Source organism: Mytilus californianus, unplaced genomic scaffold (genome assembly GCF_021869535.1).
Source record: "Mytilus californianus isolate M0D057914Y unplaced genomic scaffold, xbMytCali1.0.p SCAF_13, whole genome shotgun sequence".
NCBI lineage: Eukaryota > Metazoa > Mollusca > Bivalvia > Mytilida > Mytilidae > Mytilus > Mytilus californianus.
The window spans coordinates 27871832-27896901 of NW_026262615.1; the positions used below are offsets into that span (position 1 = coordinate 27871832).

The 25070-nt window shown below is 32.3% G+C and overlaps 1 protein-coding gene across 1 annotated transcript; it reads left to right on the top strand.

The window, feature by feature from the left end:
* LOC127723465 (DDB1- and CUL4-associated factor 13-like) lies at window positions 1–25032 on the top strand. Its single transcript, XM_052230117.1, has 12 exons — window positions 1–162; window positions 5710–5909; window positions 6912–7019; window positions 9275–9361; window positions 10218–10373; window positions 10751–10828; window positions 11815–11897; window positions 12540–12607; window positions 14722–14818; window positions 15824–15959; window positions 22304–22467; window positions 24317–25032. Exons 1-12 carry the CDS (start codon window positions 93–95, stop codon window positions 24402–24404), a joined length of 1335 nt encoding a protein of 444 aa, XP_052086077.1. The 5' UTR covers window positions 1–92; the 3' UTR covers window positions 24405–25032.
* The last annotated feature ends 38 nt before the right edge of the window (window positions 25033–25070 follow it).

The following is a 25070-nucleotide window of genomic DNA, read 5'->3' on the forward strand; positions in this document are numbered from 1 at the left end:
GTCCCTTAGAATTTCAAGAATGAAAACACAAGCACGTTTTTCTCTTCACTCAAATTCAGTCTGTTGTTTAATGGGATAAAACAAGACTGATTATGAAAATTAAGGTTTTAAGTCGTAATCCTGATGACTATTTACGTGAAACAAAAAGAGATATTCATAAAGGTTAGCATAAAAGTCGTATTTTATAAAGGTGCATCATAAGTTATAACCCTGCACTTGGCGAATTCTAGTCACTTCGGCATCTGGCTAAATCGGCACCTGGTGAAATCGGCACCCGGTATAGTCAATTCGGCACCTAGTCAAATCGGGAAATTGTTAATTCGGCACCCATGATTATTATTATTATGTTTTGCAAGTAAACTATTGAAGAGTCAGTTTTTCCATATTTTTAGAGATATTTTTGTTCGAGGTGTCAACGTATATTTGTCATGCAAAACAGATGTCCAACGGAAACTTTGTTATTAACAATGCCTTATTATCTGCTCCTACTGGAACTTATATTATAAAGGAACTTCAATTTCACGACAACTGTACATTGCTAGTAAACATACAAAGTTGGTGCCAGCGTTATTCATTTTGTATAAGTAGACAGGAAATGCAGAAAAAAAACAATTTAAATTACAATGATTAAATTTGTTTTTGTCCTCATATGTGGATTAGACAATAGCTTGGGTAATGGCCTCTTTGTTTATTGGTAATCTAAGTTATTTTGATTATAAAACTTTAAGAACAACCTGAAAATGGTTAAAACAACAAACGGGTTATTCCATATTATTTTTTTAATGATACCCATTCAAACTTAGTTAATTAGTTGATTCTAACTGTTTAATTACATGCACTGATTTAACGATGAAGGAAATGTATCTTTTTTAATTAACCTCTGCAATCGTACGTTTTTCAAAAAAAATAATAAAAAAGCCGAAAAACTATTCTCTCCATATGATACCTGAAATAAAAAGGAAATAGAAAAAGTTAACTACATTGACCAACCAAATGCCGAAATGACTTTAAATAGGTGCCGATTTGACCGATGCCGATTTTACCAGGTGCCGATTTGACTTTTTCTATAGGTGCCGAATTGACCAGGTGCCGATTTAACTTGTACCCGTGCAAAACGAGCCTATGTTTACACCACACTATATATTCTGATAACAGAAAATCTGTGCAACTGGACACGTTTTAATGCATGACAGGGTACAGAGATTTAAAATTTGAATGCGATTTTTGTTTCAGAAAATTAAAAAAATAATTGAAGACCGGGCCTAATCTAGGGTTTTGGAGAGGGAGAAGTGACTTCTCCTTCCATGAGAGAGAAGGGAGAAGTGGTCAATTTCTTGAAGAAGTGAGATTCCATTACTTTTTTGGTTGCATAGTGTTCTCGTGCTTATCACTAAGGAAATTGTTTTACATGTGTGACGGGATTGCTTCCCTTCATTAGTAGATACTTAGTCAGCCGTAAGCGGTTGAGCTAAGGAAGTACTTCTTTAGCTCAGTCGGTATACGCGCTGCCTTGTAACACAGAGGTCCCGGGTTGGAGTCCCGGTGGAGACATGCGATTTTTCAAGTAGAATCATGCTCTCCGGTTACTGAGTGACATGCAATAAAAAATATACTTGCAGTTTTTTCATGTTATTGTACAAATTTGTATATAGCCGTTAGCAAGTTCTTAATAAAAAGGTTTAGACAATATAGTTGTTATTTATTCATTGATACCATTTGTACTGTCAACTTGAATTGAAGTTAAATAAAATTTGTTGCTTGGGACATGACTCATGAGGGAGTAGCCTAGTAATATTATGATGCATTAAATTCATGTGCATCTGCCTCAATTTATTTTTAAATGTCCAGAAAAATATGACTCCCAGTTTACCTGATGAATTTCACATGACTGGGAATCTAATTTATATCACCACTTGTCATTATTTTATAAAACATTATTGAATGTCCAGGACTTCATGTTACATGTAGTTGTAAATTGAGATTCTCGCTAAAGATTGTAAGCCTATAAATGAAAATATCTGTCAATCACATACATTTTGTGTACATTAATTAACTGATATAGAGCTAATTTCTATCATTTTTTAAAGATGTCTTCCCTAGCAACGAAATGGTCGTGAAAAAAAAAATCCACTGCTGATCACAGCTGGTCGAGTGTCGTACGTTTGCAATCACATTGTCCATCAGCTGTCTTTCTACCTTTTATATTTCAATTTTTATTCAATGAATATAATAAATCTACCGTTAATTCCCACCCTTAACCTACCGAATCGTACAATTTGATCGACTCGTAATAAATAAAAATAAAACAAATCAGCTGAGTGATTACGCAATATCCTCAGATAAAAATCATCGTAAAATGATAACTTTAACAGGCAGTCAGTTTTCTGTTTGAATAGTACTGAATGTTCTGTCCGAGGATGTTCAAAGTCGCAGTTGTATTTATTTAATTTGATCGTTGACAGTATTAGTCCTGGGTCGTTCCGAAAATCTCGATTTCCCTTGTCAATCGCCATTTTTTTTTTTACCTGGGGAAACTTGTTATTCACAAGTTGTCTCCCTTTTACCGATTTCACTTCGCCATGAAGTCAGACGGCTGGCAAGATTTAGCGATTTTCAAAATTCTTTTGCGACTTAAGTCGTCATTTCGCCAGCAACATTATGGCCTGATTGAAGATTCAATTTCATTTTTATTTACATCTTTAAATATATGTCTGTTTACAGTGAGTTACCTGTCAGATCCTATTTTGAGGTGCAAAACTTTGTCATTTTATCAATGATAAAATCGTAAATGAAACTGAAAGCTGGAAACACCTACTATAAATTGGTGTAAAACAAAAATGAAAGAACATCATGAACATGTGGTCATTGTCATTGGAGCACTTTATTAAAAGTTTACTTTATTAAACACAGTATGTAATCTCGTCAGGAATGATATGTAAGTCCGTCCTTACTGTGAAAAGACTCTAAGCCATTGATGGTCAGTCAGGGGTACTACTTGTACAAGTAATTTTTATTTACTTGAAGAAGTAAATATTAATATACTTATATAAGTAAATTTGTAGGATACTTATACAAGTGTATTTTATTTACTTGTATAGGTAAAAAAAAATGGGCTTAGTTATGTCCCTTAGACATTCAGATTTTTTACTTATACAAGTAAAAAAGTCATCCTATCTTCTTTTCTTGAATTCTTAGGACTTCTTTCCTCTAATAGAATTTTTTATTGTCTGTCCTTTGCAGATGTCTTTACTAATCATTTAAGTGTAATTTCATGCATATGGACAATGAAAATCTCATTTGTCTGTTATCTTCAGAACACTGCTCATTTACAAGCCCCCAAGGGGCAATTTTTGAAGGCCTTGCGCAAATACTTAAGATCTTTGCGCAATCAGTTTCTTTGTTGAATTAATGAGATGAAACATTGAACTCTAATAAAAAATTATGAGCTAACCTGAGAAAAATTGTTAAAGGCATGTTTTTACATCTCAAAACTTGAGAATTTTTGTGGGATTGTAAAAAAAATTTACTTATACAAGTAAATTTTTGAGAAAATTAAGGGGAGATTATTCAAACATTATAATTAACTTATATAAGTTTATTTTATTTACTTCTTCAAGTAAATAAAGATTACTTGTACAAGTAGTACCCCTGACTGATGGTACGTTTTGGGCTTTTATTTGGAATAGTCGTCCACATGCTTTGTGGTATTATTATAATTATAGACTCACTGGTGACATAATTTTCAACTTCATGTAAGTGCATGTACATGAGTTGGCAAATAGTTTGCAGCTTTCATTCTCAGTAGTGTTCACCATTAAATCATCTACAATACTGCCCTAAACTTTCCCAATGGAGGAACTGACATTCATAGATCCTGGTTGTGTTTAAACTACTTTCTATATTCAGTCCAGGATTACTGAAATAATTGATTTATTAATTATTGAAATCAGGCGGGGTATTTAAAATAATAATACTTAAAGTAATAAACTAGAGGTATGATACTTAAACAAGTGATTTCCATGTCATTATCCCAGATTCAGTATAAGGTAATCACCTGACATGACCGGTCATCCTATAAACACAGATGTTGGTTCTGATAATTTTAGCAACATAATTAGTTCCTGGATCATTAGTTTTATATATTTAAAGCTACAATAAAAGTAAATCACTTAGTCTAGTGATCTATTTGTACTACTTAAACATGTTAAATAGGTGATTATTAAAGAAAGACAACTCTTACTTCCAACATTTCTGTGTAAAATGTTACTTGAATCAGTGATTTCTTAATCACTCATTTAAGTAAGTCCCCTGACTGATATTTAAGTTGACAAAATTCTATTTATTTTTTATTAAAAAATTTAATTAATCTTGTTAATGAGCGCAAACGTGGTAACTTTTCAACAGATAAATTTTGCACAAATGTGATGAATTATTTGCACAAACATTACAAGCCGATTTTAACATTAATTACCATTCTTATGTTTTTTGTTCAAGGGTGGTAAGATCATATCACCTGTAAATGTAGCCCGTCAAACTGCTAGATAAGCCGGCATATTTCACTCCAGTAAATGTAACCAGTCAAGCTAGATAAGCTGGCATATTTCACTCCAGTAAATGTAACCAGTCAAACTAGATAAGCTGGCATATTTGACTCCAGTAAATGTAACCAGTCAAGCTAGATAAGCCAGCATATTTGACTCCAGTATAATATAAGCTTGCATCCAGTAGGGGTTAGCGGGCAAATTTTTTTAATGCCACTACATGGATTAAACCAGAGGATTCCCAATATCTGACAAAAATTCAAAAACAAGAGGAGCGAACATGCTTAACTTTTATATCACATGTAGGTCATCATATCATGCTTTAAAACTTTTCCAAGTGCACAGGTTTGTCTGTACTCACAGGGTTCTTGTAAAGACCCTTACTTGTGTCCTGGAAACATGATTTTCTGTCTGGAAGCACCATATCAATAAACTCATCATAGATACCAAAAGACTCATTGGTGATGCTTGAATCATATAAACCAGTGTTTCTGCACATCTCATCCTGATAACACTAGCTGGGTCCTATCATCATCACATTTATTCTTCAGCAGTTAAAAAATATCCAAAACATGATTCTTGTAATTTTTTTTTTTTAATCATGCAAATAAACAGAAGAAAAAGTCTTGTAAGCTCATCATACAAATATGACACTTTTTCTATACAACAAAACAGCACGTGCAAAAAACGCCGCAAAGAATTGTAACCTTTGAAATTGTTGTCTCGCACAAAAAGCCCCCATGGGGATTTTCAAAAGTTGGCAGGTATGAACTGATCATGTGATAGGCTTACGCCAATGAGATAAAACTAAAAGAAATCAAAATTTGTTTGCCTTTTTTGCACCTGTTTACCGGAATAATCAAAGCCAATTAATCATCTAGTGATTGCAAACCATTGTCATGATTGTATTTAGATTGATTATTACATTATATTAAACAATTGAAGGTTAACAAGGGGATTAGTTCTAATTCAGATAAGGATTTGTCCTTGACTTAGCAGCAGATGGAGATTTAAGTTACATACTGAAATGTTCATCACTTTCAGATTTTTTGCACTTAGCTTTATCCTCTAGTACTTGAAATCTCCCCATGGAGATTATGAATTGAATCAATTTAGACTATAAATATTGTAAAATCAGTTGTAAAACATATAATTTAATATCTTGTAGTGCCAAGGAATTATGATCCTGAACTCCATCCATTTGAAGCACCAAGAGAATATGTACGAGCATTAAATGCCACAAAACTAGAGCGTGTGTTTGCCAAACCTTTCCTTGGAGCATTAGATGGACACAGAGATGGGGTTAGAAGTCTGTGTAAACATCCAACCGCACTGAGTCTGCTTCTTTCAGGAGCTTGTGATGGAGAGGTATAACAATAAATTCTTTTTTCTTTCTTCTTTTCTTGGAGATGATAAAAAAAAATGTTGCTTTGGTTTCTTTTGACAATTTTTAATGATGCTTTTTAAAACTGTCTGATAATCTGTTAAATGTGTGTCAACATTGCTCAATTATCATTCCTTTAGTTTACATAGCTTATACCACAAGATAGAATATAAAACAAGAATTTACTGTTAACAACATTCTCTAAATAGCGAAACTGAATTTTCACAAAAAAATAAAATAAAATAAAAAGTTTTTCCTGCCTGCCTTGCCTTAATAATTTTCACATGTTAGATTCATTTTTTCCATGGCCTTGTCGGTTCAGAGAGAAGATGAAGGACCCAGTAGAATGATTAGCAGAGTTCTCGAATTCTTTTTTTCCCTGGTGGTCCTTGAAGAAAATCTGCTGGTCATTATTATTATTTCTATTGCAAAATACCAATATTGTGTCAGTTCTTGAAAATTTTGGTGGTCAAAACCCAAAACCTTCAGACCACCACTTTTCGAGAACTCTGTGATTATGTGTTATTTTATTCTTGACCTTTTTTTTAATTGCTGAGTTTAGAGAACTGCTTAATAATGAGATTTTTTTTTACCAGGTTTAAGGTTTACTGTGTTCAGATTTATTTAAATGCATTTTTAATCAGTTGATAATATATTTGTAGCCAAAGTCATTTTCAGCTGTCTAAAAAATACATGATTTTCCCTAAATTGCTGAGGAAAATATTACCTAGTGAGAAGTAGCTAATGGATTATCATACCTGACAGCAAGGATAAGCTGATTGTAGGAGTTACATGTCCAGTATATCCTTTTTGACTAATTAAGCTATAATAGTGTTGTATGTAAATTGTTACAACAGTCAAAAGGTTATAAAGTTATGGCAAAATAAGTACTTGTTGTCTTATGTGCCCATATCATTACTTACTGTAAGTTACACATTTTATGCTTATAGTACAAACTCTTTCTACCACTGATTGAAATGTTGTAGGTTAAAGTATGGAGTTTAGCCAAGAGGAGCTGTTTACAGACAATCCAGGCACATGAGGGAATGGTACAAGGTTTATGTATGCACCAATCTGGTAGATATTTTTTCAGTGTAAGTAATTCTTACATTATGACAGTTTCATCTGACACATGCCATTCGAGAGCACAAAAAAAAAATATCTATAATTTCAACATACTGTCTTCAACAATAGACAAATGCCTATACAATATGTTAAACTTTAAATTACCGGTAATCTAAGAAAGTAACGAATAAGTTTAAAAGAGACATGATACATTATTGTCATAATAAATTGACCATTTTTTAGACATTTCACAGTGTTCTCCCCAGGCCCTTAAAGGACAGCGGGCCCGCGATGTATAATTTTCTACCGTGGTGGTATCGTTCTTGCCGCGATGTATAATTTTTCTCCGTGGTGCTAAAATTTTCTGTAAAAAAATCGTAAATCGGTAAAGTTTTAAACGACTTGTTTAACCTTTTCCGTGGGGTATAAAATTTCAGATGAAAATTGACCAGTTCAAACCAGTTCAAACAACTTGATTGTTTACACCACGTGATCGATTTACCTTTTGAGGTTAACCTTGATGTCAGATTGGATTTAATCGATGTACATGATTCTTTTGTGTTTTAATTAATTAAGAGATCATAATTAATGATCAGACTTGTGAGGGACAAGCAGACATCTGTTAATTAACTCTATTACTCCAGCCTTTGGTTATAAATAATTTGCGTATTTTAAATGTGTTGGAGTTACTTTCCCTGAATTAGCTTATTACAAATAAGTGCTCCTAAAATATCATCTATCATTGAAAATAGAAATAAAGTACAAATTGAATGCAAAATTATATAAGAATGTTACCTTAAGGATAAAAACTTTCTTTGAACATACCAACAAAAATATATTGCAAATTATTTTTGATAATCATAATTTTATTAATGCACAGACATATTATAATAAATAGGTAGTATTTTCTAATTGGTAACTGACATTCAATCACAGTCACGTCTCAGTCATTACAACTGAACGGACGCTTCGATGAGGGTTTACTGTTAGATGGATCAACGACTTACTACTTTCGATGACAGAAACTAATCCAACGCTGTACAGACTACGTTAGGCTATTATCCACGTAGGGCTAATTCCCGCGTCAACATACAATCCAAAACCCATTATGGATGGGGGAGTGGTATGCCGAGTGACGTCCGAGGGCTGTATCCTAGGTGTTAGATGATGGACCACCATTTCACTGTCTCTCGACTTTGGTCCTGATAATGCTTCCTGTCATCGTTAATACTACGTCCGAGACTCATCTACCAGTACTCCACCATCGAGGTTAGCTGGCTGTCAAGCTGACCAACCTGGTCCTGAAAGCAGCCGTTGTGAAGACATAACATCAAAATAGTCAACAAAAGAAAAACCAAAACATCTAACAAAACCAAGATGGCGGCCTACCAAAATGGCATCCTCAACCTGTTCCTGACCGATGGCACAAAATTATTTAAACGCTCACCAAACGCCTTCGGGCACTGAGCCGACCGTGCAAGGGATGTATACCCAGTCAAGGTCGTTAAACACTTCCATTTGTTTGTTGGTAACTGATTTCTGTTAAAGTAGTCCCAGTCTTTAGACACTGATTGGAACTCAGCTTGATATGATATATAGATGATATAAATTTACTTTACATGTCTATCTACCAAGTAACACAATAATGATTCTAATAATAATTGTATTGTTGTTTAAAAGAATCATGTCTAAAGCTATGGAAAATAGTTTTTAATTTACTAGAAGTTCTGCATTAAAATTTAATCTTGTTTAAATTTAATTGTTATGGTGTAATCTAACAAAAATGGTGAAAGTGTAGTGTAACTACAAGTATCAGGACAAATTGGCTTGATCAAAATATAAAAAGTGACTTAAGTTTAAAGACTAATAGTGCTTTCTTTTATTTATTCTTAAAAGAAATTAAAGTATACAAACTGTTTATTGATTTACTTCTTTTTTTACCAGTAATTTTTTTACCCAAAGTCTACATAACACAGTAAACAAAAAAACAAAGACAAAAAGGTAATGACACAAAAACTAACAAGAAAAAAAAAGCAATGCAACGCGACACAACATATTGTACAAATCTTTTTGACACGCGTTACCCTGGTGCTATCCAAAAATCCTGGGGAGAACACTGCATTTCAGCCACTTGTTTAAAAAATGGTTTAATTGTTACTACTAAGGTAAGTCCATTAGTACTATATGAAAAACTTGTGTATTCAATTAAAAAATGAGAATTCTGAAAACATTATATTATTGACTTAATGTATGGTTTGGGTTTTTGATGTCTGCTCTTTTACAGGTTGGAAATGACAAGACAATTAAACAATGGAGTTTGTCAGATTGTGGTCAGATAGAAGAGGAACCTCAAAGTACTATTTTAGGAAAGGTATAATTAGGAATTGGTTAAACTATTATCAGGGTTATTATATATACATGTACTATTTAATGTTTTGTGAATTGTGTTGAACAATTTATGTTATTGAAATAAATAATTACTTACTTACTTTTAAATTTGTACTTATCCTATATAAAAGGTGCAAGATAGATATACCTGCCAAATAGCAGGATTTCTTTTAGATGTAAATGACTTTAACTAATTGTCCAGAATGTACAATCTTGATCATGGAAGTTGTCCCAAAACATTATTTTGTGAAAATTTACATTCAAAATTGGTTCCTAATTATGATCTTTTCCTAAGGGAGACAATCCTTATAATATTGTCAACATCAAAGTACAGACAAATAACACATGTCTTCTTTAGACAATTCTGTTGTATGTTCTCTCCTTACTATACCACACCACCAAGTGTTGCAGCTTCCACCCCATAAAGGAGTAAATCTAAACAAGCTTTTTATAGTTACAAAATGGACTGCTCCTCAGCTCAGCTCAGGATATAGTTGTCATTATGGCAATTAAGGAAGCAATGTCATACAATTTCTTTACAATGTATAAGATGAATAAGTTTATGTGTAAACATTTATATATGAAAAAGGTCGACTGTCAGTCTAGATCTTTCTTACACAACAAAAGATTTTGATTGTATTCTTACATCTTTTCTACAAAATAAGTACAAGATTTGTGCAATTAGAAACAAGAAAGAAAGGCTCATAAGCTCATCATCAATTTTCATTGTAATATCAATGATGATGATTTATGAAAGAGAATGGTTATTTTTTTATATTTGTTTGGATACTGCAATGAATGATAACAGACAGTAATTGAAATAAAAAACTTTATTTCAGACAATATTCACATCAATAGACCATCATTGGTCACAGAACATGTTTGCCACTTGTGGACAACAGTTAGATATATGGGATGAAGACAGAACTGAACCAGTCAGATCTTTTACCTGGGGAGTAGACAGTCTACATGCAGTCAAATTTAATCCTATTGAGGTAAAAAAAAAACAGCTAGTCAAGTGTGTCTTGACTGGTTGCTCTAAGTACATACATGTATGCAGTGTGTGTAACAAAGAGTTTTTGTCAAAAAAAATTAAGTAATGAAGTAAAGTGCAAGAAAAACATATAATGTACCTCTGCTTTTTTTTTTCTCTGTTCTGTTGAACATCAAGAAAAAGTGAAAAAGCAGATCTTCATTGATTGAAGTGAAGGAATGGAAATCATAAATGTACATTTATAAAAACTCTCATACTTTTAAATAAGAAATTGAATAGATAAAATTAATATTTTATTCAAGCTCATAATTATAAGCTCATACTTAAAATATAATTTACAATGAATTTGATTTATATATTTTTTTTTTACAATTTCAGACCAATATAGTTGGTAGTTGTGCTTCAGACAGAAGTATTATACTGTATGACATGAGGGGATCAGCTCCTCTGAGAAAAGTGAGTACCAGTAGTTGTATTAAAATGAAAACCAATCAGATTATTTGTTCTTATTCATTCCAGCCTTGTTGTTTTTGGGGAAAAAACTTCCTTTATTTTTAAATAAGTTGTTTCAACAATTCCACATACAAAGGATGATTATTCAGTGTAGTATAAATAAATGGTTACCCTGTGAAATCCACTGTTAGTATACAATTTATGTTTAGATATTTTTCAAATAATGCTTGCATTTTTTTTTCTAATATTTTTAAATATATAAATGTAATAAAATCATTGCAAATCAAATTTTAAATACACAAATGAAGTAATTAAAAACCTATTTTAAATACATAAGTGTAGTAAAACTATTAAATAACCTATTTTAAATAAATACATTGTACATAAATGTAGTAGAATCATTGCTAACCTTTGAATTTATGTGAAGAAATTGTCTATACAGTGAAACCTTTCTCGACCAAAGGCTGAATTAACAGGAAACCAGTTCAAATTGAAACCTGGATTAACTGAACTATGCATAACTGGAAACCTGTCTAATCTGATATATTGTACTAGTAAAAATCAGTAATTTAACCATTCATAATCCAATCACCTTGTCTAATCTGAACAATTTCCTCAGTTCCATCATGTAAAAATAATGAGATATGGAGTGATTGCCAATGAGACAACTATCCACCAGAGTTCAAATAAGTGAATATAAAAGGGACCTACCTGAAAAAATGTGAAACATTTCAAAAGAGAAAACTAACAGCCTAAGTTATAAGTACACATTTACAAAAAGAATTATGACAGACACGAACCAACAATAACCACTAAACTACAGGCTCCTGACTTGAGAGAGGCATATAAAGAATGTGGTGGGCTAACAGCACAATATAAGAAACCTAAAGACAGGTTTCTTTTTACTTGAAGTGTTTCATTTCTACTTTTTTTTAATTACTAACTGATGAACTTCCAGTCATTGTTTATTTCATCTTATGCTATTGTAGGTAATTTTAAAACTGAGATCTAACACAATAGCCTGGAATCCTATGGAAGCTTTTATATTTACTGTTGCCAATGAAGATTATAAGTAGGTATTTTTTAGAACATAACAGGCAAACTAATTATTAAAAAAAAGAAGGAAAAAAAATGAGATATAGTATGATTGCCAATTCAATGACAACTATTCACCAAAATCCAAATGATATGATTGAAACAACTATTGGTATCTGTACAGCCTTCAACAATCAGCAAAACCCTCATACTTGTTCCATATTTACCCAGTAGAGCTAAAATTAAATATTGTCTAAGGCGATTTGCTCAACTAACCAAATGCTTATAATGATAAGATACAAAAGCAAATAAAATACAAAGGCAAATCTAAAAGGCCAGAAGCTTTTCTACACAAAACTAAAAAGTCATGTTTCAGCCTTCAAGATATCTTTTTGAAGAAAGTACCTATTGTTTTCATTTGTTTTTTGTGTAAGTTTGACCTTAAAACAGTTTGCTATGTTTACAATAATTATTTGCTGCTACTTAAATGGAATCATATATATATTAAACTTGTTACATGATTTATGTTAAATATCAAGAGTTGTCTCCCTTTGAACATTATAAACACAACAACTTCTGAATTAAATGAAAAATCATTATGAAAACATGTAAACAAAAATTTTACTTTTAATTTTAAAATTGAAAAACTATATTCAGACGTGAAATATTTATCTTTCAGTTTATATTCCTTTGATATGAGAAAGTTATCAATGCCAGTTACTGTTCACATGGACCATGTTTCTGCTGGTTAGTAATAGAATATAGTATCAACATATAAATAAAGAAAAAAAAAATCAATAATCACCTAAAGCATCATCCAATTAGAAGTAAAAGATATTTTCTAAGAGAAAATCATTTCAGATTTCAGACAACCCTATACAGACATAGACATAATTTTGTCATGTGACCGTGACGTCATCAACGTTATTTATACCACCACAAAAAATATGCGTTCATATATTGCTATCATGTCGTTGTCTTTGTCCGAGGACATTTGATTTCAGGATAATAACTCTAGTATAAGTGAATGTGATATGGCAGGAGATACACACTAAACAGGGTGTGTAAATTATTATATTTAGTTTGTAAACAGATTTACTAAGTATTGCGCAACAGCAAAGTATTGCACAACAGCAAGAAATCTTCAATTGAAAATAAATACAAATCTTTTAACCAATTTCAATGAAGATTAATTTAAAGTCTTGAATTGTTTGAGGTTTTTACCATGTAATACTATATTGGATATTTGGACATTTTTAAATAGGTCTACATTGAGGTCCAAAGGGTCCAAAATTATACTTTGTTTGATTTCATCAAAATCTGAATTCTGGTGGATCTATGATATGCTGAATCTAACTGTGCATTCAGATTTTTTATTTTCGGCCCTGTTTTCAAATTAGTCCATATTAAGGTCCAAAGGGTCCAAAATTAAACTTTGTTTGAATTCATTTTTTTTTTAATTTTTTTTTTATGCTGAATCTAACCATTGAATTAGATTATGGATATTGGACCATTAAGTAGATTAAATGTCCCATTTCAAACTTTTAAGTTATCTGACCAGCTTTATTCTGTGTCAGCAGTGATATTGTTTGCCTCAAATTACAGCCGAAATTCGGCTTTTTCCCCCCAGAGAGAAAATTCCCAATTACTAAATAAAATGGCTTAAAATTCCTCCCAAAAAGTTTTACATTTTCCCCAAACAGTGATGGCATTGGTAGTAATGTTTGTAAATATTGTATTCATGTATTTTGATATTAGAAAGCACTTTTGAGATCCGGTTTTCTGATCAGAATCATCGTGGTGTTTGTAACACATGTGGTTTTCAATGCATTAAGTACCATCATTGCTTCTGTTTCTTTCCCCTCTCCGAAAAGTATCTTTCAGGTTGAAAATGTCTGACAACCAAAATATACATGAAAAAACAGTGCAAAAAAGACAGCAAAGGTCAGCAAAAAATCGGAGATGTGTTAAGAATAAAATATACAAATTTCCCAATTTCAATAAAAAATATGCATTTTTCCCAATAAAACACGGTAGAGGTAGTTTTGAAAAAAGACAACAATATCACTGGTCAGAAATCTATAATGTGTCAAATATTTAATCACTATCCAAATTCAGAGCTGTATCAAGCTTGAATATTGTGTCATACTTGCCCCAACTGTACAGAGCGCATTTTTCATGATTTACTCCTTAAAAATGGAATTAAGAATTAAATTATAAGCAATGACTGTAATATTTTTTCTGTCTATTCCAAATAACCTCAAAAATGTGGTGAAGACTTTCAATAATACGCTACACAGGTTATTCAGTGTGCACCACATTTTTTATGTTATTTCTTCATAGACGGAAAAAATATTACAGTCATTCCTTAAATGTGTTTACAAAACTTGACAGTGACAGAGTTATAAAGTTTGAAGGAAAACAGTGAAAGAAATTTTTGCACAATATCAAAATACAACTTGTCAATATATTCTTTCAAATTGCCTCCCCTGTCTTATTGGAAGATTAATTTACTGGACCTTTTAAGAATAAAGCTTATTTCAGAAGCAAATATTTGAGGGATATTGGTACAATGTATATATTATTCCAAATTTGCAGCAACCTTTATAATTCAGCTATTTTTCAACATTTGGTAAAGCTGATATAACACTTTTAACATGTTTAACAAGTAAATTTGTAACTGATTTGGCTAACAATATTTATTAAAATGCTTGACAGAAAAACTCTTAAGACCTTCAAACTTTTCGTTATGGATGCAAGATTTTTGGACATTAAAAATTATTCAGAGTCAATTTAATTGAATGGCTCATCATTTTAAGTGGTAAATAAATGAATAAAATTCGAAGTATTTTTTTTTTCAGTGATGGATGTGGATTACTCACCAACAGGACGAGAATTCGCTTCGGCTGGTTATGATAAAGTTGTTAGAATATTTCCAGCTGACAGAACCCACAGCAGGTACGGTATATTGTTAAAATAAGTGAATGAAAATATTTCTTGTATTGAAGTGCTTGAGGAGGTCAGTCATGGATTTTACTGTCCAAAATCTAATTTTGTTAAATATCTATGAAAATGCTATTTTCCCCAAATTCCAAATATTGAAACCCACAAAAATGAATCCTAAGAGCAATCTCTGTTGTTCCTAAATGACTCCATGACTCCAAAATGTGGATTCATTTATTTTGGTGGATACCAATTTTCGTGGTATGGGGAAGATTTGTATTTTCGAGGATATTTAATTTTGTGGTTTGCAAAAATCTGAAGATAAGCTTAGGGCTTTTCCAGAATTAATTGAATGGGTGTGGTGGGGGGAGGGTCAGAAGGCACTTTTATTAGAATTTGATAGTGGTGGTTATTTTAAACATACAGCCTTAACGCTAAATGAAATAATCATTTAAAATTATATGCATGCAGGGTTGAATAAAAAGTACCTTCTGACCCCCCCCCCCCCCCCCCCCCCCCCTTCCGCCATACATTTATTTTTTGGAATAGCCCTTATAGAAAATTTGTACTTCGTTGCACATTTGATTTTGTGGTTTACTTACACCCACGAAATACACAAAAATTGTTATCCCAGGAATAATAATGAACCCACAGTAGTAAGTTCATGATTCACCTTGACATCTGAAAAACAAATTCACCTGAATAAAAAACAGAGTACATTTACATTACATGGACATAATGAATATTGAAATAACTTTAAAAATACTGTATATTCAGAAATAAATGTGTTATTTTTTTAATGCAAATAATGTGACTGGGTGAGTATGGCAATATTGAGATTTCACATTCTGATATCTGATACATATATATTTGTATTCAGCTGTTCCTGAAATCACAACAACTTAAATTGCATTTTTGCCAATTCTTTAAAAATCACAATAATAATTGCACGTAATATTATCAGAATTTAAAGTACTATCTTTGATTTTATTTCCAACTGATAGTTCAATTTTTTTACAGAGAAATATACCATACAAAGCGAATGCAGCGTGTTGAAACTGTACGATGGTCTTTAGATAACAAATACATTCTTTCTGGTTCTGATGAAATGAATATCAGGATTTGGAAGGCACAAGCTTCAGAGAAACTAGGAGTGGTAAGATTGAATTGGGTCAAACCAATTTAACATGAAATTAGAATGTTATAAATTATGTTTTAAAATAAGTTTAATACAACCACCCAACATTTTTCTTTAGGCCAAATAAAAATTTATGTGTTGTTCCAGTTACCCGACAGTCCCTTGTTTAAACTCCCTGACACTAGAACTTTTTTTTTCCTTTTCTGAAAAATAAATTTTTGTGGCATGTTAATTTCAATAATTAAATTCACAGACTTCTGTCATCTGATTTTCCATTAGAAGTATCCACTACGACTAAAAAGGCAACAAATTCGTAACAGAATTAACTAAAAAGGTAACATGTCTATTTATTTTACCTCCAAACATGTAGAAAATGGTGAAATTCCGGAAGGGGCATTTATAAGACCGGAATTGGATTTGGTGAACACACAATTTTTTTCCAGATTTTGACAATAAAAAATTAGAATTAAAAAAAATGCCGACCTACCGACCCTATTTTTTTTCAGGATGTAATTGGAACCACACAAATTTTATTTTTTGTATCTATGTTGTAGATAAGAATTAGTATTCTTAACATATTACATATTCCTGTATTAAGAATAGTAGAAAAATAAGTCAATGAACTTAATAAAAACAACACCATGGTCAAAAGGATAAAGACAAAAAGAAAAACAATAGTCCACAAAGTTGTACAAAAAAATTTAAGATTGAAATGACAGCTTGTGTAGTATCATTACTATATATATATTTAGAGCTTGTCTTATGTTTTAGACATTTGCCATTCATAACCAATGGTAGCCTTTCTATGATTATTTTTGATAGGCATGAGTTGTGTCCCCAGGTGTGGTCTCAACATGAAATTTGGTGTCCTCAGATGCATCGTCGTCGGTCGCTGTCGTCATAAACTATTTCAAGAATCTTCTCCAACTGGGCCAAATACCTTCAAACATTAACTGAATGTTCCTTAGGGTATCTAGTTTATAAATTATGTCCAAAGTTTTAATCCATCAACAAACATGGCTGCCATGGCTAAAAATAGAACATAGGGGTCAAATGCAGTTTTTGGCTTATATCTCAAAAACTAAAGCATTTAGAGCAAATCTGACATGGGGGTAAAAATGTTCAATAGGTCAAGATCTAACAGCCCTGAAATTTTCAGATGAATCGAACAACCTATTGTTGGGTTGCTGCCTCTAAATTGGTAATTTAAAGGAAATTTTGCAGTTTTTATACGACCGCAAAAATTTTTGCAGTCGTATATTGGTATGACGTTGGCGTCGTCGTCCTCGTCCGGCGTTGTCCGAAGACACATTGGTTTTCGCACTCTAACTTTAGTTTAAGTGAATGGATCTCTATGAAATTTTACCATAAGGTTCAATACCACAAAAGGAAGGTTGGGATTGATTTTGGGGGTTATGGTACCAACAGTAAAGGAATTAGGGGCCAAAAAGGGGCCAAAAATAAGCATTTTTGTAACTTCCAGACATAACTTGTTTGTTAGTGTATGGATCTCTCTGACATTGTACCACAAGGTTCCATATCACAAAGGGAATGCTGGGATTGATTTTGGGGGTAATTGCCTCAAAATATTAGGAATAAGGGGCAAAAAACAAGCATTTTTCTAGTTTCATGACAATAACTTGTGTGTAAGTGTATGGATCTTTATGAAATTGTACTACAAGGTTCCATATCACAAAGGGAAAGCTGGAATTGAGTTTGGGGGTAATTGCCCAAAACGTTTAGGAATAAGGGGCCAAAAAGGGGCCAAAAAGGGGCAAAAAATAAGCATTTTTCTAGTTTCCAGACAATAACTTGTGTTCAAGTGTATGGATCTCCCTGAAATTGTACTGCAGGTACCATAGCACAAAGGGAAGGCTGGGATTGAGTTTGGGGGTGATGAATATTAAGGGGGTTCAAAAAATTTAGGGGGGGGATTTTTTATACGACCGCAAAAAAATTTTTGTGGTCGTATATTGGTATGACGTTGGCGTCGTCGCCGTCGTCGTCTGGCGTCGTCCGGCGTCGTCCGAAGACACATTGGTTTTCACACTCTAACTTTAGTTTAAGTGAATGGATCTCTATGCAATTTTACCACAAGGTTCAATACCACAAAAGGAAGGTTGGGATTGATTTTGGGGGTTATGGTACCAACAGTAAAGGAATTAGGGGCCAAAAATAAGCATTTTGTAACTTCCAGACATAACTAGTGTGTTAGTGTATGGATCTCTCTGACATTGTACCACAAGGTTCCATATCACAAAAGGAATGCTGGGATTGAATTTTGGGGTAATTGTTTCAATATTTTAGGAATTAGGGGCCAAAAAGGGGCAAAAAACTAGCATTTTTCTAGTTTCATGACAATAACTTGTGTGTAAGTGTATGGATCTTTCTGAAATTGTACTACAAGGTTCCATATCACAAAGGGAAAGCTGGAATTGAGTTCTGGGGTAATTGCTGAAATGTTTAGGAATTGGGGGCCAAAAAGGGGCCAAAAATAAGCATTTTTCTAGTTTCCAGACAATAACTTGTGTTCAAGTGTATGGATCTCTCTGAAATTGTACTGCAAGGTACCATACCACAAAGGGAAGGCTGGGATTGAGTTTGGGGGTGATGAATCATAAGGGGGTTCAAAAAATTTGGGGGGGGGGGGATTTTTTTTTTTCCTTTTTTTTTCTTTTAAAATTTTCCATTTTTAGTTGGTTATTTCTGATTTATATTTAAAAGCAAATACTAATGATATGGTAGGAGATACACACCAAACAGGATGTGTAAATTATTATATAATAAGTATTGTGCAATAGCAAGAAATTTTCAATTGCACAGTATTGCACAATAGCAAGAAATCTTCAATTGCACAGTATTGCGCAATAGCAAGAAATCTTCAATTGCACAGTATTGCGCAATAGCAAGAAATATCCAATAGCACAATATTGCGCAATAGCAAGAAATTGTCAATTGTACAGTATTGCGCAATAGCAAGAAATATTTAATTGCACAGTATTGTGCAAAAGAAGATACTTCGTATAAATTGCTTATTTCTTGACCAATTTCAATGGGGTTTTATTCTTGAATTCTTGGGGTTCTTTAATATGCTGAATCTAACCGTGTATTTAGTTTTTGGATTTTGGGCCCCGTTTTTAAATTGGTCCACATTGAGGTCCAAAGGGTCCAAAATTGAACTTTGTTTGATTTCATCAAAAATTGAATTATTGGTGTTCTTTGATATGCCGAATCTAACCGTGTATTTAGATTCTTAATTTTTGGTTCCGTTTTCAAATTGGTCTACATTAAGTTCCAAAGGGTCCAAAATTGAACTTTGTTTGATTTCATCAAAAATTGAATTATTGGGGTTCTTTGATATGCAGAATATAACCGTGTATTTAGATTCTTAATTTTTGGTTCCGTTTTCAAATTGGTCTACATTAAGGTCCAAAGGGTCCAAAATTAAACTTAGTTTGATTTTAACAAAAATTGAATTCTTAGGGTTCTTTGATATGCTGAATCTAAACATGTATTTAGATTTTTGATTATGGACCCAGTTTTCAAGTTGGTCCAAATCGGGGTCCAAAATTAAACTTTGTTTGATTTCAACAAAAATTGAATATATGGGGTTCTTTGATATGCTGAATCTAACCATGTATTTAGATTTTTGATTTTTGGGCCCCGTTATCAACTTTGTCCACATTGAGGTCAAAAGGGTCCAAAATTAAACTTTGTTTGATTTCATCAAAAATTGAATTCTTGGGGTTCTTTGATATGCTGAATCTAACCATGTATTTAGATTTTGGATATTGGACCATAATAGGTGAATGTCCAATTTAAAATTTTTAAGTTCTTAGACCACATTCATTCTGTGTCAGAAACCTATGCTGTGTCAAATATTTAATCACAATCCAAATGCAAAGCTGTATCAAGCTTGAATGTTGTGTCCATACTTGCCCCAACTGTTCAGGGTTCGACCTCTGCGGTCGTATCAAGCTGCGCCCTGTGGAGCATTTTATTTTGCTTTAAAATTTTCCATTTTAAATTGGTTATTTCTGATTTATATATAAAAGCAAATAATGATATGGTTTGAATAGGTAAATTAAAAATTTTTAAGTTCTTAGACAACATTCATTCTGTGTCAGAAACCTGTGCTGTGTCAAATATTTAATCACAATCCAAATTCAGTGCTGTATCAAGCTTGAATGTTGTGTCCATACTTGTCCCAACTGTTCAGGGTTAGACCTCTGCGGTCGTATCCAGCTACGCCCAGCGGAGCATTTTATTGGTTATTATCTTGAATATTATTGAAGATAAAGATAAACTGTAAACAGCAAAAATGTTCAGCAAAGTAAAATCTAAAAAAATGTTATAAGACTGAAATTGTCAATTGACCCCTTAAGGAGTTATTGCCCTTTAAGGACAATTTTACACAATTTGTTCATCATGTTTGCTTATATAACATTTAAAAATCTTCTCTGAAACTACTGGACCGCCGGTCAGTGGACCTTATACTTCTAAACTTTAACCGAATGTTTCTTAGGATCCATTAACAAACATGCATATATGGCCACCATGGCTAGAAATAGAACATAGGGGTCAAATGCAGTTTTTATACGCCGTCAAATTTTTTGACGGGACGTATTATGGTATACAAATGTCTGACGTCCGTCCGTCTGTCTGTCCGTCTGTCCGTCTGTCTGTCCGGCGTAAACATGTCGCACCGTAACTTGAGAATGACTTATCCAAATTTCATGAAACTTAACATAGTTGTTTCTTATGATGGTCAAACGATCTGTATACTTTTTGGTGAAAATAAGATTAAAACTTTTTGAGTTACGGGACTTAGTAACTAAAACAGGTGTGTGTTTTTTTTTTCACATGTCGCGCCGTATCTCAAAAACAATTTATGATTATTGCTTAAAACTTTACACACTTCTTAGTTATATTAATCTTAAGATCTGTATACTTTTTGGTGATGATTCAAAATTTTATTTTAGAGATATTGAGTATTTTGTTAAAAAAGGGGGAGGGGTTTTTCACATGTCGCGCCGTATCTCAAAAACAGTTTATGATTATTGCTTAAAACTTTACACACTTCTTAGTTATATTAACCTTAAGATCTGTATACTTTTTGGTGATGATTCAAAATTTTATTTTTGGGTTATTGAGTATTTTGTAAAAAAAGGGGGAGGGGTTTTTCACATGTCGCACCGTATCTCAAAAACGATTTATGATTATTGCTTAAAATTTTACACACTTCTTAGTTATATTAATCTAAAGATCTGTATACTTTATGGTTCTGATTCAAAATTTTATTTAAGAGATATTGAGTTTTTTGTAAAAAAAAAAGGGGGTTTTTGCATGTCACGCCGTATGTCAGAAACTATTTATGCTTATTGCATAAAAATTCACACACAAGACGACGGGCGTATCATGCGCTCATGGCGCAGCTGTTTATTGGCTTTTATCTCAAAAACTATAGCAGTTAGCGCAAAAGTGACATGAAGTTAAGTGAGAAATAAGTCATCATCTATCTGTTATGAAATTTTCAGATGAGTTCAACAACCCATTTTTGGGTTACTGTTGGAAATAGTTTATTTTTATTTCATTTTACTGTTTTTGGTTATTTTCTTTAATATTATAATAGATAAAGAGAAAGTATAAATGGCAATAAATGTACAGCTAAGTAAGATCTACAAATAAGTCTCATGATCAAAATAGTCAATTGACCCCTTGAGGAGTTATTGCCCTTAAAACGTTTTTTTTTTTTTACATTTTTTGTGAAAGTCCAAATACTTTTTCAAAAATCTTCTTCTCTGAAACTATTTTGCCAAATACTTAAAAACTTTAATTGAATGTTCCTTAGGGTATTTAGTTTATAGATTTTATTCAGGATTTGATTCAAAAACATGGCGGCAGTTTCTAAAAAAAGAACATAGGGGTCAAATGAAGTTTTTGGCTTTCATCTAAAGCAGTAAGAGCAAAACTGACATAGGTGAAAGTGTTAAACAGGTTAAGATCTACTGGTCAAGTAATCTTCAGACCAATAGGACAACTTATTGTTTGGTTACTGTCCAGAAATAGTTAATTTCTAGGAAATTTTACAGTTTTAGGTTATGTATTATCTTTAATATTATTATAGAAAGAGAGAAAGTGTAAATGACAAAATTGTTCAGCAAAGAAAGATTACAAATAAGTCAAATGACTGAAACTGAAATTACAGCCAGGTGAGCGATATCAGGCTCTCATGAGCTTCTTATTCACATCAATTTAATTTTTTTTATAAACATGTGTTACAAGGTTGTTGTTATGATGTTTATGTTTCCTTTTTGTCCACATAAAAAATTTAATGTTGATCCTATTCTTGTATGTTTAAGCTTAAACCAAGAGAGAAAACAGCATTTAATTACAACTCTAAACTGAAAGAAAAATTTGCATTCCATCCTGAAGTGAAAAGAATCTCCCGCCATCGACATGTTCCAAAGATGATCTATAACCAACAGAAGGAGATGAGAATAATCAGACAGTCACAGAAAAGAAAGTATGTTTGTTTATTGGTTTTTTCTTACCATGGTGTTTTATGCGAACAAACAAAATATTGAATGCAAAAGATTTATTTATTTTTCCAAGATATTTTGTTTGAAAATACGGGTGGCTCTCAGGCTTGGCAAAAACTGTCAGACCTGTCTGTGCTGACTGCCAAAATTTCACAGTTGTCGGACAGACAAAAAGATCATTATGGTTTGTTCCATCTAGTTGGTAGTTTGTCAAATCATTGGACACTGGTTTTCTGTTTTTCCTTGCATTGTTGAGTTCAGAAATCATAACTTTAGAAGTAATTTCAATGGCAGAGTTAGGGGTAACATTGGTTGTAGGCACACACTCATAAAAACAGCTGCCATACGTTAAAGGGCTAGAACATTGATAAGGTGAAGAATAGTTGTGTGTTAATGATTTCCTGACCAACCATTTAGTATGGTACCGACCAGTGTTTTTGGGAGGATTTTGTCAAAAAAACTATAGGCAAAAAATTATTGTTACAACCGCTAACTTGATTAATAGAAGTTTGTGACAGACTGTTCAACCAAAACCGTGTTCAGTTTATTAATTGACAAATTGCAAATGGCAAACATTATCTTAATATTGGAACCGGACTCATTGAAAACATGATTTTTTTCTGTATTTAAACAATATTTTCCAAAAAGTATATTAAAATTTCTAACCTTCAGCTGACAAGAGATATAGAAATAGGAAACCTTTTAACCGTTAACATACATATTTGTGCATCTCAAATATAGTTCTTTTTGTATCTTACTGTCATTGTCTAATGTTTTTCACCCTAATATCTAATATTACAAATTAGGTGATACATTGTAATTTCAAAAAAATGAAGGACCACCAAATTTTTGGAAGGACCAGCAAAAGTTTGCTTATTGTCAGTCCTTGGTCTGCCATAAAAAAATGAAGTTTCACTAACTCTGGGCTCTGGGGACTGTCTAGTTTTCTTCTTTGCCACCACTCTCATGGGAATGAAATTAAAACTTTAGTGTAGCTAATGATCAATTTTAATGGTAAGATTTTGTGTGAAGAATCACTGAACTTATATGGATGTTTAATTTTCTTTTCATTTCCACAGTTATATTCAACAAGTTTCTTTTGTGTGTACAAAATGCTGTGTCAAGCAGTTTCGTTTTGATTGACACAATTTGATCAAGAGCTACTTCCCTTTTGTCACCATTTTTGACGTCCATGTGCACCAATTTCTTATCAAATCAGCCAAATTAAACTTGTTATTCAGACCGCTAGACTAAAGAAAAAGTTGTTTTCTGAACAATTTTAATTTCTTTTAGCCATGCATGATTCATCACTACAATCTAATAAGGATCTTTTATCAGCCTTGTCTGTACCAAATGTTTCAATTTGGTTAAATCAAATAAGAAAATAAACCATTACCCCTCCGAAATGGTGGCCAAGGGAAATAACTCTAACTCAAATTAAGTCATATTGAACTTATCTATTAACATGATTAAGACAGGTTTATCTTGATTGATTGTTTGTTGTTTGTTTAACGTCCAATCTTTAATACAGTGTAAGTTAAGGACTGTAGATCACAAAAGCTAAACATAAGAATGATAAAATATCTGTCGGTAGGACATCATGCCCTGTTTGCACTATATTTCTGTGTTCAATGAACTGTGAAATTGTGGTCAAAATCATAATTAGGCGTATCTTTTGAAAATTTCACATCATAATGAGTGGATGTGACCACAACTTCATTGTAAACTACCTTGATCATGTTGATTACAATAAACAATCTTGTCTCTGTTGTTCATTAAATGATGGTCATATGTTGCTACTAAACTAATAAACAAATTTTTCTTTTATCTTAGGGAAGCCAATCGCCGTAAGCATAGCAAGCCTGGCGCTGTACCATTTGTACCAGAGAGGAAAAAATCTATTATTAAAGAAATTGAGTGAATCTTACAGATTTAACCAGTGGGAAAAGTGCAATTTGTCATTTTAATCACTGTAAAAATGTGGTACATTATAACTTTCTGAACTTTAGAAACACAAATTAGATTATGTGTATTGATATCTGCATTACGAATCAGATATGAAGATATTTACAATTAACATTCAGATGTCTCATATTTAGCAGATTTGAACCATATATATAATGTACAATATATTTGATAGAAAAAAAAAATCTTCAACCACAACTATATATGGACTGATTCTGATAAAACTGCTAGATACTAAATTCTATTAGAATATTGTGGATTCAATATTATTCGTGGGATACCATCTTTCGTGGATTTCGTGGGTAAAGGATAAAAACCAATGTTCAACCAAGTACAAATTTTTTATAGACTTGTATGCAGACATTGACAAAACCATGAATCAAATATCATTGAAAATACAATCTTTCATCATTCACAAAAATACAATTTTTCCAAAATCCACAAGAATCGGTACCCAAGAAAGTAAATGAATTCACAGTATGTCACATTTTAGTCAGATGATTCTTAATTTTTATTCATCATGTAAGAATGAATTGTTGCTTTAATATTGTAATGATAGTAATAAATGAATGACAAAGTTTAAATCTGAATTGTATTTGATTCATACTGTAAACCATCTCAA

Excerpts from the sequence above, each read along its gene's own strand:
- LOC127723465 (XM_052230117.1), top strand. The coding sequence starts at position 93 with ATGAAAATTAAGGTTTTAAGTCGTAATCCTGATGACTATTTACGTGAA. Across the intron at positions 5,910-6,911 it reads CAGGAGCTTGTGATGGAGAG|GTTAAAGTATGGAGTTTAGC; the intron begins GTATAACAATAA and ends GAAATGTTGTAG. Across the intron at positions 22,468-24,316 it reads AGACAGTCACAGAAAAGAAA|GGAAGCCAATCGCCGTAAGC; the intron begins GTATGTTTGTTT and ends CTTTTATCTTAG.